We start from the raw sequence: 18,210 nt of genomic DNA on the forward strand, positions 1-18,210 counted from the left end.
GAAGAACATGTTGTAGTGCCAGTTTCCTCCTGCAGAGTTCTGAGAAAGTGGTGTACCTATATATATGTATATATGGTTATAATAGAAGGAAACATTCCACGTAGGAAAAATATACCTAAAAACAAAGATGATGTGACTTACCAAATGAAAGTGCTGGCAGGTCGACAGACACACAAACGAACACAAACATACACACAAAATTCAAGCTTTCGCAACAAACTGTTGCCTCATCAGGAAAGAGGGAAGGAGAGGGAAAGACGAAAGGATGTGGGTTTTAAGGGAGAGGGTAAGGAGACATTCCAGTCCCGGGAGCGGAAAGACTTACCTTAGGGGGAAAAAAGTGACGGGTATACACTCGCACACACACACATATCCATCCACACATATACAGACACAAGCAGACATATTTAAAGACAAAGAGTTTGGGCAGAGATGTCAGTTGACGCAGAAGTGCAGAGGCAAAGATGTTGTTGAATGACAGGTGAGGTATGAGTGGTGGCAACTTGAAATTAGTGGAGATTGAGGCCTGGTGGATAACGGGAAGAGAGGATATATTGAAGAGCAAGTTCCCATCTCCGGAGTTCAGATAGGTTGGTGTTGGTGGGAAGTATCCAGATGAGCCGGACGGTGTAACACTGCGCCAAGATGTGCTGGCCGTGCAACAAGGCATGTTTAGCCACAGGGTGATCCTCATTACCAACAAACACTGTCTGCCTGTGTACATTCATGCGAATGGACAGTTTGTTGCTGGTCATTTCCACATAGAATGCATCACAGTGTAGGCAGATCAGTTGGTAGATCACGTGGGTGCTTTCACACGTGGCTCTGCCTTTGATTGTGTACACCTTACGGGTTACAGGACTGGAGTAGGTGGTGGTGGGAGGGTGCATGGGACAGGTTTTACACCGAGGGTGATTACAAGGGTAGGAGCCAGAGGGTAGGGAAGGTGGGTTGGGGATTTCATAGGGATGAACTAAGAAGTTACGAAGGTTAGGTGGACGGCGGAAAGACACTCTTGGTGGAGTGGGGAGGATTTCATGAAGGATGGATTTCATTTCAGGGCAGAATTTGAGGAAGTCGTATCCCTGCTGGAGTGCCACATTCAGAATCTGATCCAGTCCCGGAAAGTATCCTGTCGCAAGTGGGGCACTTTTGTCGTTCTTCTGTGGGAGGTTCTGGGTTTGAGAGGATGAGGAAGTGGCTCTGGTTATTTGCTTTTGTACCAGGTCGGGAGAGTAGTTACGGGATGCAAAAGCTGTTGTCAGGTTGTTGGTGTAATGGTTCAGGGATTCTGGACTGGAGCAGATTCGTTTACCACAGCCTAGGCCTTCGTGGCAAACGAATCTGCTCCAGTCCGGAATCCCTGAAGCATTACACCAACAACCTGACAACAGCTTTTGCATCCCGTAACTACCCTCCCGACCTGGTACAAAAACAAATAACCAGAGCCACTTCCTCATCCTCTCAAACCCAGAACCTCCCACAGAAGAACCCCAAAAGTGCCCCACTTGTGACAGGATACTTTCCGGGACTGGATCAGATTCTGAATGTGGCACTCCAGCAGGGATACGACTTCCTCAAATCCTGCCCAGAAATGAGATCCATCCTTCATGAAATCCTCCCCACTCCACCAAGAGTGTCTTTCCGCCGTCCACCTAACCTTCGTAACCTCTTAGTTCATCCCTATGAAATCCCCAAACCACCTTCCCTACCCTCTGGCTCCTACCCTTGTAACCGCCCCCGGTGTAAAACCTGTCCCATGCACCCTCCCACCACCACCTACTCCAGTCCTGTAACCCGTAAGGTGTACACAATCAAAGGCAGAGCCACGTGTGAAAGCACCCACATGATCTACCAACTGACCTGCCTACACTGTGATGCATTCTATGTGGGAATGACCAGCAACAAACTGTCCATTCGCATGAATGGACACAGGCAGACAGTGTTTGTTGATAATGAGGATCACCCTGCAGCTAAACATGCCTTGGTGCACGGCCAGCACATCTTGGCGCAGTATTACACCGTCCAGGTCATCTGGATACTTCCCACCAACACCAACCTATCCGAACTCTGGAGATGGGAACTTGCTCTTCAATATATCCTCTCTTCCCGTTATCCACCAGGCCCCAATCTCCGCTAATTTCAAGTTGCTGCCACTCATACCTCACCTGTCATTCAACAACATCTTTGCCTCTGCACTTCTGTGTCGACTGACATCTCTGCCCAAACTCTTTGTCTTTAAATATGTCTGCTTGTGTCTGTATATGTGTGGATGGATATGTGTATGTGCGAGTGTATACCCGTCCCTTTTTTCCCCCTAAGGTAAGTCTTTCCGCTCCCGGGACTGGAATGACTCCTTACCCTCTCCCTTAAAACCCACATCCTTTCGTCTTTCCCTCTCCTTCCCTCTTTCCTGATGAGGCAACAGTTTGTTGCGAAAGCTTGAATTTTGTGTGTATGTTTGTGTTCGTTTGTGTGTCTGTCGACCTGCCAGCACTTTCATTTGGTAAGTCACATCATCTTTGTTTTTAGGTATATATGTATGGTTATATAGAAGGAAACATTCCACGTAGGAAAAATATACCTAAAAACAAAGATGATGTGACTTACCAAATGAAAGTTCTGGCAGGTCGACAGACACACAAACGAACACAAACATACACACAAAATTCAAGCTTTCGCAACAAACTGTTGCCTCATCAGGAAAGAGGGAAGGAGAGGGAAAGACGAAAGGATGTGGGTTTTAAGGGAGAGGGTAAGGAGTCATTTCAGTCCCGGGAGTGGAAAGACTTACCTTAGGGGGAAAGAAGGACAGGTATACACTCGCACACACACACATATCCATCCACACATATACAGACACAAGCAGACATATTTGGTCTCTAAATCGGTATCGATGCCAGTCAGTGAGGTCTGGCACGAAGTCGGCATTCCAAAGCATCCCAAAGCTGTTCTATAGGATTTGGGTCAGGACTGAGCAGGCTAGTCCATTACAGGGATGTTATTGTCATGTAACCACTTCGCCACAGGCCGAGCACTAAGAACAGGTGATCGATCATGTAAAAATGCAATCGCCATCCCCGAATTGCTCTTCAACAGTGGCAAACAATAAGGTGCTTAAAACATAAATGTAGGCCTGTGCTGTGATAGTGCCATGCAAAACAACAAGGGGTGCAAGCTCCCTCCATGAAAAACACGACCACACCATAACACCACAGCCTCCGAATTTTACTGTTTGCACTACACACGCTGGCAGATGACATTCACTGGGCATTCACCATACTTACACCCTGCCATAAGATCACTGCATTGTGTACCATGTTCCATCACTCCACATGGGAAGAGTAACAGCAAAGGTACTAAAAGGGAACAGTTTGGATATTTCTGTTACCGCTGAGCAAAAGGACACGTGTAGCCTGTTGAAGGGTAAGAGTCTCATTCAGCTGCAGAAGAAAGTAGTGCAGAGCAGACAATCAATAAGAACTTAATAGACAGATTGGAAACTAAGCTGAGTAGAAAAAGAAAGGTCTTGCTGTTAGGTAGCAGTGATGGGTGATAGGCAAACACATTCAGAAAAAACTATAATCAGAGCACCAGGTCACAAGTATTGTTAAACTTGGTACTAACTGTGGCCAAATAGTAGACGATATTGAGGCAGCAACTAGGGATCTGAATGAAGAGAATCAGGTATTGATAGTCAGGAGACCAAGCAGGAACCTGACCAAAAATAGAGAATATAGTACCAGGAGTCACCCAGAGGAGCTAGATGAAGCAACATCATACACATGTTGACTTTAATGAGGTTCTGCAGCAGCACAGCCAGTCCTGGATGAACAAAACTGTCAGGCAACTTAACCAAGAGCTGACTGGGTTGCTGCTGACTGTGGATAAAGCTTACATTGGTGCTATGCCTGTTGCTGCTGGGGAAAGATAAATTGGCTGAACTGATTTGCTGAAAATATAAGATTGGCACCATTGCTAGTAGTAGAATTCCTGTGATTACAGATGTAAGAGGTAAGCCTTTATCTGGAAGGATGAGTTGTCATTTATATAGAAAATAAAATGAAGTTCACGTTTATTCGTATCAATAGGTTATGCCTAGATCAACAATCAAAAGCCTGTGCTTATGAGCTAATGCTGCCAGAAAACTCATTTGTGATTGTTTCAGTGTATAGAGCCCCATTGTGAAACTTTCACATACTGATACAAACATTTACATCATTATTACGCCATGCAACAGACAAAATTTTTTCTGAATAATTTTGATAAATGGTTTGATTTGGAAATGTTACTTAACACTTACAATATGTGTTCCGTTGTTAATTTTCCAACCAGGATTACACAGGAAGGTAGTATATTAATAGACAATATTTTTGTAAATGAACACTTAAATCAGTGATATAAATGTGTCTAGTAATGAATAGTCTCTATGACCATGATGCACGACTGGTGCTACTAGAATCTTTCCTGGTTACAATGAAATGGTCACATTCAGAAAGGTTAGAATAATCAATGAACAGACAACAAAAAGTTAGAAGGCAACATTGTGGCAAGCTGGTTGGAAAGATGTGCATATGTCAGTTTGAAATTTAATGTATTTTTAGGTGGGCATCTCTCAATGTTTAACAGCTGCTTTCACAAAAAAATAATAAATACATTACTAATAAGCCATCAAAAAAGCCCTGAATTATAAAAGGGATCAAAATATTGTGTGCTAGGGAAAGTAAATTGTTTGATATGGTTGAGACAAACACTGAAGTAGGACTCGGTTCATATTACAAGAAATACTGATTGTATTAAGAAATGTGACCAAAAAATCTCCATATAATTTCTGAAACCAATAATTCAGATAATCAAATTAAGTCTATTTGGGCAGTAGTTAAAAGAAACACCAGGTAATCAGTTGAGGAATGCAAGGACTTTGTTATTAAAGAAACAACCAAATAATAAATGATAGCCAGGTGGGCAATGTATTTAATAATTATTTCCTGGAAGTAACTAAGAGGATTGGCATATATACTCAAGGGATAAAGCAACAGATTATACACTGTGTGATCAAAAGTATAGGCACACCCCAAAAAAACATACATTTTTCATATTAGGTGTATTGTGCTGCCACCTATTGAGAGGTACTCCACATGAGCAACCTCGGTAGCCACTAGACATCGTGAGAGAGAAAACTGCGGGGCTCTGCACAACTCACGGACTTCGAACATGGCCAGGTCATTGGGTGTCACTTCGTCACACATCTACATGTGAGATTTTCACACTCCTAAACATTCTTAGGTCCTCTGTTTCCAATGTGATAGTGAAGTGGAAACATGAAGGGACACATACAGCACAAAAGTGTACAGGCTGACCTAGTCTGTTGACGGACCGAGACCGCCGACAGTTGACGGTCATAATATGTAATAGGCAGACATCTATTCAGACCATCACATAGGAATTCCAAACTGCATCAGGATCCACTGCAAGTACTATGACAACTGTGCATGAGGTGAGAAAATGTGGTTTCCATTGTCAAGCAGCTGCTCATAAGCCACACATCACGCCAGTAAACGTCAAACGATGCCTCGCTTGGTGTAAGGAGTGTAAACACTGGATGATTGAACAGTCATTGTAACCAGGTAAGATTCTAGGCTAACCAGTCGTGTATTATGGTCATGGAGACTGTTCATTACTAAGACACATTTCTATCACTGATTTAAGTGTTCATTTACAAAAATATTGTCTATTAATGTACTACCTTCCTGTGTAATCCTGGTGGGAAAATTAACAACAGAGCACATATTGTAAGTGTTAAGTAACATTTCCAAATCATTCCTTTTATCAAAATTTTTCAGAAAAAAATTTGTCTGTTGTGTAGCATAATAATGAACTAAATTTTTGTATCAATATGTGAAAGTTTCCCAGTGGGGCTCTATACACTGAAACAATCACAAATGAGTTTTCTGGCAGCATTAGCTCATAAGCACAGGCTTTTGATTGTTGATCTAGGCATAACCTATTGATACGAATAAACGTGAACTTCATTTTATTTTCTATATAAATGACAACTCATCCTTCCAGATAAAGGCTTACCTCTTACATCTGTAATCACAGGAATTCTACTACTAGCAATGGTGCCAATCTTATATTTTCAGCAAATCAGTTCAGCCAATTTATCTTTCCCCAGCAGCAACAGGCATAGCACCAATGTAAGCTTTATCCACAGTCAGCAGCAACCCAGTCAGCTCTTGGTTAAGTTGCCTGACAGTTTTGTTCATCCAGGACTGGCTGTGCTGCTGCAGAACCTCATTAAAGTCAACATGTGTATGATGTTGCTTCATCTAGCTCCTCTGGGTGACTCCTGGTACTATATTCTCTATTTTTGGTCAGGTTCCTGCTTGGTCTCCTGACTATCAATACCTGATTCTCTTCATTCAGATCCCTAGTTGCTGCCTCAATATCGTCTACTATTTGGCCACAGTTAGTACCAAGTTTAACAATACTTGTGACCTGGTGCTCTGATTATAGTTTTTTCTGAATGTGTTTGCCTATCATCCATCACTGCTACCTAACAGCAAGACCTTTCTTTTATACTCAACTTAGTTTCCAATCTGTCTCTTAAGTTCTTATTGATTGTCTGCTCTGCACTACTTTCTTCTGCAGCTGAATGAGTCCCTTACCCTTCAACAGGCTATACATGTCCTTTTGCTCAATGGTAACAGAACTATCCAAATTATTCTCTTTTGGTACCTCTGCTGTTACCCTTCCCACACCCCATTCTCACCCCCCCCCCCCCTCCCCGCCACTCCTCTGAAGCCGTTGCATTTCAATTTTCACAACCTCAGTCTCCACCTAAAAGGGGACAAAACTTCATCTCTTATCCTCTCTTTTATACATAATCTGTGTATCCAATTGGGAATCCTTTCTGCCCCTATGCAATGACTCCAATGAAATTTCAAGTCACAAGCACCAACCCTAAACTATTAACTAATCTGTGCCAGCATTGACATTCGTTACTTGTGGTCATACTATTGTAAATAGTTACACAGATATACCTCATTTTATCCGTTAGAGGCCTGTTACAGATGTGTTTATAACTTATATGTACTGGAGACAGTCATTTAATAAGAAGGAAAATTTCTCTGACAAGATACAAGGCATGTTTTTTAAGTAAGGTCCATTTTGTTATAGACACTAGTAGTTCATGCACATACTGCAATGAGCACCTGCATCGTGTACCAGCAAGCCTCGGGAACAACTGTGCTCAGTTTTAGCTCTGCTGCTAACATGTACAGTTGTGTTCTGTGCTTTAAAAATGTTTAAGACTATCAACTCGCCCGGAGCGTGTGTGGTTCACTCAGTGATACAGTTTTTGTCAGCAAGGAACCTGTCTGCTGCAGAAATTCATCAACAGATTTGTGAATTGTATGATGATACTGTTACAAGTGGATGCAAAGTGCGTATGTGGCTATGAGAATTCAAAGACGGCCATGACAAGGTCCATGATGAGGACCGCTCTGGTCACCCTTCTTTAATTATAGACGATTTGGTGGCTTCAGTTGAAGTGAGGATTTGTGAGAAAAGGTGCTTCACAATAACAGGTCTCTCAAATGAATTTCCTTATGTGTTGAGATCAGTGCTTTACAACATTGTTTCTGAACACCTAAAGTTTAGGAAACAATGCTCCCGTTGGGTCCCGAAACTCCTAAAAGAGGACCACAAAAACCAAAGGTTTGAGTGTGTGATGAAGTTCTTGACTCATTATCACAAAGAAGGTGATGGCTTCTTAGGTCAGATCATAACTGGAGATGAAACATGGGTTTCACATATCACACCTGAATCGAAGCAACACAGCATGGAATGGAGACACACACCCTCACCTGTAAAGGTGACACTGTCCCAGTGCAAAATCATAGTGTTGATGTTTTGGGATAAGCATGGTGTTTGGTTGGTCAACTTCACGCAACAAGGAACCACTATCAATGCAGAAGCATACTGCCAAACCCTGAGAAAGCTACACAGAGCAATTCAAAACAAAAGACATTGCATGCTGAGAAACGGAATTGTCCTCCTCCACGACAATGCAAGACCTCACGCTGCAGGTCAGACCCACGATTTACTGGACAGTTTTGACTGGGAAGTTTCAGACCACCCACCCTACCGTCCTGCCTTGTGCCGAGCAATTACCATCTGTTCCTCCACTTCAAAGAACACCTCAGTGGCAACCGTTACAATAATGACGATGACATGAAAATGGCAGTAAATTCTTGGTTATCGGAGCAGGAGGCAAGTTTTTAAGAAGAGGGTATATTAAAATTGGTTGAGAGGTATGATACATGTTTGAACAAACTTGGCAACTATGTTGATAAATGGAGTGAGGTATGTACTTTATGAAAACAAATTTACTTTTTTGAAATAATCTTTCATTGTGTACTTATGTTCAAACAGACCTTACTTAAAAAACACGCCTTGTATTATCTCACACAAGTCAACTCTGCAAATATTAGCAAAGCATCTGAGCTAAACCAGTGGTGTTTTACTTTTATGTTGCATCAGGACTCTTACCTTGAACCTTGTTGAGCAGTGGGCAGTGAGCAGTGGGCAGTGAGCAGTGGGCATATTACACAAAAAGTGGTCTAAACATTCAGATGGAAATGTAACAGGCACAAAATCTATCCAACCAGAGAATTAATGAAAAATTAGTTTGTGAACTACTTATGAGATAGAAGTTGATGATAAACAGATGGTTCTGTTTAGTCCCACCTGGAGCTGTAGAGCCTAGAAAACGGCATAGTAGGGCAACCATGATGAATAATTTTACTATCTTGTGTACTCTCTCACAGGGTAAAACACTGCAGAAAGTCCTTTTATGAAACTGTTTGTCCTATTGTTTTTTTTTTCATATAAGAAACAGCAACAGGAAAACCTCCAATGAAACACTGAGCTACTGTACCTAAGTATAGTTACAAAAATTCAGTAATAACAAAAACTAAATGATAAACCTCCACAACATCAAACAAATAACAAACACCCCAGGGCAGCAACAATATTGCCATGACTTAAATCTAATCAATCACAATATTATGTGACTACAATACAAAATAAAAACTGTAAAAGTATGGAATTATGACATATAATTTCCCCAACTAACAATTTACAAAAAAGAGAACATGAGCATCTGTCTAATAGAACTGATTGTACACTTACAAGCAAATGCACATGGAAAACAGTTTACTTATGGGGAGGGAACAGACAAGACAGAAACAATATGAGACACAAATGCTAGCTTTCAGAAGTGTGGATTCCTTTGTCCTGTGTACGAGAGGAAAAGATGGGAGAAATGAGCTTATTCAGAGATAAAACTGAAAAGTCGTTCAGGACCCTGTGTCACAGGTTGGAGAGAACAGACTGCTTTATCAGAGTATTGAGTGACTTTCCTATTTCATTTCAGACTAACCTCTATGGAACACTTAAAAGAACTCACCATTCTTAAAATTAATCTTCATTGATCTTTTTTGGGTATTTCTTTTTCCTATACTTGTTTTGGATGCAAGCCATTTTATGACATTTAAGTTAGCATTTTAAAATATGGGAACTCCAGGTTGGAATATAAACAATTTAAGCAAAAGATAGACTGCTACTTACCATAAAGATGATACGTTAAGTTGCAGACAGGCACAACAGAAAGACACTTACACAATAGCTTTCAGTCATAGCCTTCATCAAAAAAGGAAATACACACACATATTTTCATTCACACAAGCAAGCACACCCCACGCACACATTTCTGCCACCTTTGGAAACTTTGATGAGAATGCACTGGATATTATAAGTTAGCACTTTACCTACTGAAGACCTATAAAAGCACTTCACAAAGAATTTCCTTAAATATTTCTGTCATTTTACTGCTACAAATAATGTATATTGTACTTACGCTGGATACTCTGGAACCGATCCTTTATATGGAGGCACATCCTTCACATAATTAGTGTGTAACCACTTCACTTTGAAGTGTAAGTTCATGTATGCTGATGATTTGCAAAGGCGGTGCTGCTCATGTTCTTCTAAAGCATACTTCATATCGACAGCAAAAAGGCTCCACATTGTTGCTGCAGACAACTGTGAACAAATATTTCTGTTAACGGAAATTCAAATACTGTTTTTAGTGTCATACGGCACAATAACTGTAGTTAGGTTGCTTAGTTTTTCCATGTATGAAGACAGGAACTGGGATGTTCCTGGTAGAAGTTCTGCAGATGATCAGACTTCTTGAAACCTTGAAAAATTCCTGGATATGATGAATTCACTACTCATTGGCTAACTTGTTAGGAGGAATAATGTCATTGTGTAGAATCCTTTTTTTCCATTATTTTGAAGCATACTCTACCATATCAATCTGTGACCACTGTTCTATGTTATAAAAGAGTGACTGCTTACAGTGAAGTAAGTGTACATAATTTTTCCCACAATCCTTATTCTCTTTGCTTTTTAGTACAAACATAACAAGGAATGAGATGACGATAGAAATGTATGTATTGTTTCCTCGTACAATAAATTTTTATCTCCAGTTATAATATGAGATACTAGTCCTGAGCTTCTGGAATTAAAACTTTTCCTATTTATTAATTATTTTTTCACCCGCAGACAACATGAATTGTATGGATGTTGTCAACATATAAATCTACACAATACAGATACACAAACCTATAAATGCTTACCAGTAAAGATACATAAATGCATGCACTATTTGCTTTACTATATTAGGTGTCTGTATATCATATTTTATTATTCTAGTGGATGTATTGTAAGATGCACCTTAATCATGGCAGTTAATCATCAATATAATTGTCAACATAATTTATCATTTCAAGTAATCCTTGTCAGCGTTTGCACATATTTTTTCTAACAGCTAATCTTTGGGATATTCCTGAAACATGTATTTCCCTTTTAAACATAGGCTTCACAGCCTGTGTCATATGGATCCTTCCCATCAATACCAACTTTCCTGAATTGCACAGGTGGGAACTTTCCCTGCAATATATCCTATGTTCCTATAACCCTCCTGGCCTCAACCTATTGTTAGTCACTGTCCTCACCCATCCAGTCCCTGTTCCCATTCCAGCACTGTACAGCCCTCATTCCACCATTGCACCCAGCCTTTTTGCTTCTCTTCTTTTCCACTGCCCCCCCCCTCCCCCCAGCCCTCCATCTGACCTCCCGACTGCACACAGCTGACCTACCCTCTCTCCACCTTGTCCTGCGCATTCCCCAGCAGCACTTCACTTCAGTGCTGTCACTCCTACTAAACTATCCCTTCCCTTCCCCACCCCAGCCTCCTTCTTACCCCTACCCAGTTGCCACTCCCATCATGTACTGGTGCTGCTGCTCGCAGTGTTGCTTCAGCTGCCTGAGACTGCAGTTGTATGTGTGAGTTGCGTTAGTGTGTATATTTGTGTGTGTGTGTGTGTGTGTGTGTGTGTGTGTGTGTGTGTGTGTGTGAGGAGAGAGAGAGATCTATTTTTGATGAAGGCCTTACTGGCCAAAAGCTTTATTTCTGACAGTCTTTTTATTGTGCCTATCTGCAACTCATCATCCATGCTCTATGGTGAGTGGCAATTTTCCTTTTCATAATATTGTTACATTCTATCGTGGATTTTCTATTGTTCAAGAGATGCAGCTTCTCATGGCTCATTTGCATTCACACAGACTTTTGTTCAAGAGCCAAAAAATGTGGCACTCAGTGGGCACAAACAGGTCATATGGAGATGACCATCCACAATGAAGTTTTTTGTACAAAATCATTCCATTATAAAGGCTGATCAACAAAGACAGGAGACTGTTTTTTTCCTGTAGCTTCTGTGACACTTTCCTGTCTGTACAATGAGTATTTGAAAAAAGTGGTTTTTTTTTAAGTGTCCATGGGTGACAGCACTCTTGTATTGGTAGGCTGGTAGTAACGTTCTATTTTGTAGGCTCTATGAATTTAGCAAACCAAACTATAGAGTTGATGCGAGAGGAGCAGTACAGTGCAATAAAACTGTGTTCATTTGAACCAAACAGTCACTGAAACTTATGAAAAGCTACAGTAAGTGTAAAGTGAAGATGCACCAACTTGTGCAACAGTTGGGTTTGCTTGTTTGGGGGAAGAGACCAAACAGCAAGGTCATAGGTCTCATCGGATTAGGGAAGGATGGGGAAGGAAGTCAGCCATACCCTTTCAAAGGAACCATCCTGGCATTTGCCTGGAGCGATTTAGGGAAATCACGGAAAGCCTAAATCGGGATGGCTGGATGCAGGATTGATGTTCAACAGTGTTTAGGTGGTTCAATAACTACAAAGAAGGCTGTCATGTCTGTGTTAAGTAAGGTGAGCCTGGTGTTTTGGCTTCTGCTGTGACTGAAGTCAATATCAACAGAGCTGCTGTGATTGTCCATGAGGACAAGTGGATTACATTACGGAAACTCAGTGAAGTATTTAGGATTCCGTATGGCAGTGTCTTTATGATCGTGCACGATCATCTCCACATGACGTGTTTGTGCCCACCGAGTGCCACATTTTTTGACTCTTGAACAAAAGTCTGTGCGAATGCAGATGAGTCATGAGGAGCTGTGTCTCTCTGCTGATTTACCAGCATGCAGTTCCTCCTCACACTAATGTTACAACACCATACTAAATGTTGGTACTGGCTAAACTGAGTAAGCATATTGCAAGGAAATGACCAGAACTTCCTCTAAAGACACAGCTTCAGGGCATTCCATTTGAGAACTCTGAAGCAGTGTGTAAGAAAAGTGAGGTGATTCTCAAGAGTCTGACATAGAATGGCATGGACCGTAAGCTTGAAGACTGGCAGAGACACTATAAAAAGTGTATTCAAGTAGGAGTGGAGCACAATGAAAAAAAATAAGCTTAAAATTTAAATGCTGTAATAACTATGCGTGGAAAAAAATTAAGTCTTTCTCGGTCTTTGTTGATCAGCCCTTGTATACAGAATTCTAATTTGTCCACTTCTGTAGCTCAGGGTTCAGCATGTCTGGCTGCTATGTGGAGGACTCAGGTTTGATACCTGGTGCACCAGGGATTTTTCCTTGGAGGGAGGACTGGAGCATGGTGCACTCAGCCTTGTGATGCCAATTGAGGAACTACTTGGAATTAGAATTAGTGGCTCCATGGTCAGTAACTCTGACAAAGGCTGTGAGAGCAGCATGCTGATTCTGTGTCTCTCCATACCCCACCAAACAATGCTAGTTACAGAGGATGACACGGTAGTCAGTTGGTCCTGACTGAACCAAAACTTTGCTTTATCACACTACTTCGGGATTTTGTTTTGTTTCTCCTTCTAGGATAAAACTGGTAGCTGGATCTGGTTCTGTGTTCATGTAGAGATCTCTTCTGCTGCATACTGGTTGATGTCTTTCTTTATGTGGATCGCTGTTCATAAAATGTATTCACATAGAACAGCGAAAGTTCCCATAGATTTAAACAATTCAGTGCAGTGATTTCTCTTTTTGCTTTTTGTACAGTCCTTTTTTTGCAGCTTACAGGCTGTACATGAAGTTACATAAAACGTTCTTAGATTTCTTACTGTGCCAATTCAGGGCAAACCTTGAACTTTCAACAGTAACCTCCATCATCTTCATCAGGACCAACTGGTTTGTCAAAACTGCTGCTGCAGTGGCCTGTCAGCCCACAGACTGCTACTGATTGGTCAGTAATTATGTTAAGCTGTGACAGGTGATGAGACAAATATCTCTGGCTCTTCTCTGCATCAAGAGCTTGTTTCAGTACACTACTAAGATTGTATTCACTGTCATGGTTGAAGATTTCTCACACATTCTTATTTCTACAGCCTCTTTAATTACAGAGTCCCAGTATGTAGAGCCTGGGACAAAACTTCTGTTTTGTCAAAGAGTATTTTATGTTTGGTTGTGAGGATGTGCTCAGCAACTGAAGAGTTCTCCAGTTCTTGATTTTTATACGTCATTGATGTTCTGCACAGTGGTTGGGAATGGTGTGGATGAACTGACCAATGTAATTGCTTCCACAACCTCAAGGGATGTTGAAACTCCCAGGAATCCTGAAGTTGAGACTGTCCTTAATAACATCTCCTTGATCTCCTTAGGAGATTTGAAACTAAATCTTATATCTTGTCTTCCCAGGACTCTCACTATTTTGCTCGATGTAGCTTACAGACTGTTTGTATGTTCTGCTCAATAGTTCCTCAGAAGGTTGTGCTGTAACTAATTATACAATGAACAAGTGCAATACATATTATTCTAGTATATGAGCTACTATACACCAAATTTATTATTCTAAGTTTATAAACTGCTGAAATATTCACTTCTTGGGGGCAGTAACACGTTGAGACACCTTTAGTTGTGGGTCATACGCATCTGTAGAAATTTTATCCTTGATACATATTCTTTGAGCTCATCATTGACTTCTGGAGAGTCACCTTTTCTCCATGTAAAATTAATTTGGTGTTTTCTATTCACGTGCATACATGAATGAGCATTTCTCCAAATTTTTCATTTTGTACACTTGGTAGTTCATTATTTATTAGAGTATTACTGTCATCATCAAATAGTACTGTTTCACTGTGTTAGACTACAGGGGTAACTCATTTATATGTATCAAGAAGAATATTGGGCTCTGCAGACTTTCTTGGGAGACTCCAATATTAATGTATTTTGGGTTAGATAGGAGGTAAGACTGGAGTTAGTTTGAGAGATCCCCACCCGTTGCACTCTGTTTTTCGGGTTTACAGGTAGAAGTTATTTGCTAAACTCCCTACCCCTTATTTGCTAGTGGATCCAGTGTCCAGTGTATTTAGCAGAACTGTGAGATCTACTGTGTCAAAGGCTTTGGTAAAGTCAAGGAATATGACTTATACATTTTCCTTTGTCTAGTGCCTCCAAGGAACACAAGAAGATGCACTAAATAGGAACAGAAAACTAGAACACAACAAAAAGACAAAAAGAAGTTGAGAGTGGGAACCTTGACAGCAAAGACTGAAGAGACTGTAGACATGATGGAGAGGAGAAAGATTCGTATCCTTAGATTGAGTGTGACCAAATGGAAGGGAAAAAACTCTAAAGTGCTGAGAGGTGGGTGCAAACTGTATTGGCAGGGTCACAAGAAGAGGAAAAAAATGGAGTGGGGTTTGTGTTTCACAAAAACATTGACACAGTTACTGGTGTGAGCTTTGTAAGTGAAAGGATAATTAGAGCACAAGTGAACTTGGGAAAGAATAGTTTTACTATACTCCAAGTGTATGCACCTAGCAAGGGTGCAAGTGAGGAAGAAAAAATGAAATTCCTTGAAGAACTGGAAGACCAAGTAAGAGAAGATAACATTATGATAATTGGGGATCTGAATGCTCAGATCAGCACAGATAGAAATGGATATGAAGAGGTGATGGGCCCTTTTGGATATGGAAGACAAAATGTTGAGGGTGAAGAAATTCTAAATCTGTGCATAAGGAATCATCTTTTAGTGAATAACACATTCTTCAAGAAACAAGATAGCCACAAAATTATTGTATATGGCTGGGATGGCCAATCTAAGACAGTTATAGACTATATAATAACAGACAAATTAACTGGAGGAAAAGTAAGGGACACTAAAGTCATACCAAGTGAGCACTTGGATAATGACCACAGGTTACTAGCAGCTGATCTAAATTATAAGAAGAAAAGTATGAATGTTGTACAAAGAATGCCAAAATTGAAGAGTGGAAGTTGAAAGAAGAAAAAAAATAAGACAAGTTTACAAAATCTAATAGCACAAAAATTGCCAAAAATTGAAAGGGGTAATGTAGAGGAAGAGTGGAACCTATTTAAAACATCTATAGTTAATAGTGCTGTGCAGATATGCAGCAAAACAAAGAGTAAAGTCAAAAGACAAAGAAACCAATTGGTGGAACAACAGAGTAAAAGACGCAATTAAAAAATGTAATACGGCAAAGAAAAACATGGTGTTTGAAAAAAGACATCAGAACCAGGGAGAAGAGTCAGGGAATATTCACCCAGAAACTAGATCAGTATAGCAAAGGCAGCCAAAAACTACTATATGGGTTATTGAAAAGTAACAGATCTGACAGAGAGGACATAAAAGCAACTGAAACAGAGCTTGGGGATATTATCAGGGACATAGAAGGTATCAGACAAGAGATGAAAAATTATTTTGAAATCTTACTGAATGGGGAAGGTGCACAAGAAAATGACACCAAAGTCATGGAATTAGAGGAGGAGAAGGATCCAGTCTCTTGGTTAGAAACTGAGAATTCCCTGAAACAGATGAAAAGTGGTAAGGTGGCTGGAGTAGATGAGCTGACAGTAGATATGATTAAATGAACAGGAATCCATGGAATACAATGGTTACACCAGGTTCTTGGTGTGACATGGAAAGAAAAAAAAGTGCTGGATGATTGGAAAAAATGTATTATAACATAATTGTCCAAGAAATGTAATAGAAAGAAATGCAACAACTACTGAGGAATCACACTGTTATCATACCGCCTTAAGATAATGGAAAAGGTCACAGAAAAAAGATTGTGGATAATTCTAGAACACCAATTAGAGGAGCAACAGCTTGGATTCAGAAATAATAGGGGAACAAGTAAGAACAAACAATAATAAGAGAAACAAGAGTTGGATTACATTAGCTATAAAAATCTCTTGCAAACATAAAAGAATACTCCACATGTTATATAAACAAAGTAGTGACTCCCCCCAAATTAACAGAATACTATAAAAACTACACATGTATCCTAAGAAGAATGCTGGCCATTGTGGTCAAGGGGTTCTAGGCACTACAGTCTGATACCGCACAACTGCTACAATCGCAGGTTTGAATCCTGCTTCTAAGTTCTAGGAGACTGATGACTTCAGATGTTAAGTCCCACAGTGCTCAGAGCCATTTGAACCATTTGAACCTAAGAAGAGTGATAAGACAGACAAAAAGGATGCAAATGATGAGGATGTGGAATATTATAAAAAGAGAAAGAGGGGAAATCAAAGCTACACACATGAACATAGAAATCAAACTCAACAATGAATCTATATCTAATACCCAAGTTGTGGTGAAGTCTTTAAACAAATTCTTTACAAGCATAGCTGAAAAATTGGTCAAAAATAATCTTAACACAAACTACCAACCAGCAAACGAAAAATGTCACACATGTGCAAAGTCAATTTTCATTACCAAAGTCACTGAAAATGATGTTGCAAAAGCCCTCAGAGAGTTAAAAAATTCATATTCAACTGGAGTTGGTGGTTCCCAGCAGCTGTCATCAAAAATTGTGTACACACACTTGCTCTGTGGCTGTTCTTTCCAGGCAGGTACTTTCCCTGAAGCTCTGAAACTATCTAAAGTAATTCCTGTCTCCAAAAAGGTGAATATAGGGCCTATCTCAATCTCATCCTGCTTTTCTAAAGTTTTTTAAAAATAATGTACAAAAAACTGATGGACTACATGGGAAAAAAAGAAAAAAAAAATACTAAGTTTAGCATGACATGGGTTTAGAAGCAACAAATCTACTGAAACTGCAGTATATGATTTCATAAATAAGCTATTAGATCTTAAAGATAAAAAACAACCCATAACAGGCATATTTCTGGATCTGTTAAAGGCTTTTGACACTGTTGACCACAAAATATTGCTGGAAAAAATAGAACACTATGGTATTAGAGGAATTGCAAACACTTGGATTGCTTCATTCATAACCAATTGGATGCAGAGAATCAGCATGAAATACACTAATAGACAAACCAACTCAATAACAGAAATCCTATCAAGTAAAAAAACTGTAAAGCAAGATTTACCACAGGTCTCAGTATTGGGACCTCTACTTTTCCTCCTGTATATTAATGACCTGAGTCTGAATGTAGATGCACACAAAACAATAATATCTGCACAACTGTACTCCTCAAGGGAAGAATATAGAGGCTGTGCAAAAAGCTGTGAACTTGGCCACTGAACAACTCAGTAACTGGGCTAAAATCAACAGATTAACTATCAACACCAAAAAGACAGCTTCCATGAACTTTCACACAGAGCAACATGCAAATTCCTCTCAGCCACTTGTACTGTAAGTAACCAGCCAATAGATACTGACACTCTTTTCAAATTCCTGAATCTGTGGGTAAAAGATAACCTAAAATGGAATACACATACAGGAAAGGTAAATTTCATATTTAGTACTGGCTGTTGTGCATTGAGTGT

The 18,210-nt window shown here is 40.1% G+C and overlaps 1 protein-coding gene across 1 annotated transcript in view; it reads right to left on the reverse strand.

Annotated features, from left to right (window-relative positions):
- LOC126095361 (protein unc-13 homolog C) overlaps positions 1 to 18,210 on the reverse strand; it is a 657,358-nt gene that overhangs the window by 130,599 nt on the left and 508,549 nt on the right. Inside the window, exon 19 of the mRNA XM_049910168.1 lies at positions 9,923 to 10,107. Within this exon, the coding sequence (XP_049766125.1) occupies positions 9,923 to 10,107 (185 nt within the window). The remainder of the gene's footprint in view (positions 1 to 9,922; positions 10,108 to 18,210) is intronic.

Source organism: Schistocerca cancellata, chromosome 8 (assembly GCF_023864275.1).
Source record: "Schistocerca cancellata isolate TAMUIC-IGC-003103 chromosome 8, iqSchCanc2.1, whole genome shotgun sequence".
Classification (NCBI taxonomy): domain Eukaryota; kingdom Metazoa; phylum Arthropoda; class Insecta; order Orthoptera; family Acrididae; genus Schistocerca; species Schistocerca cancellata.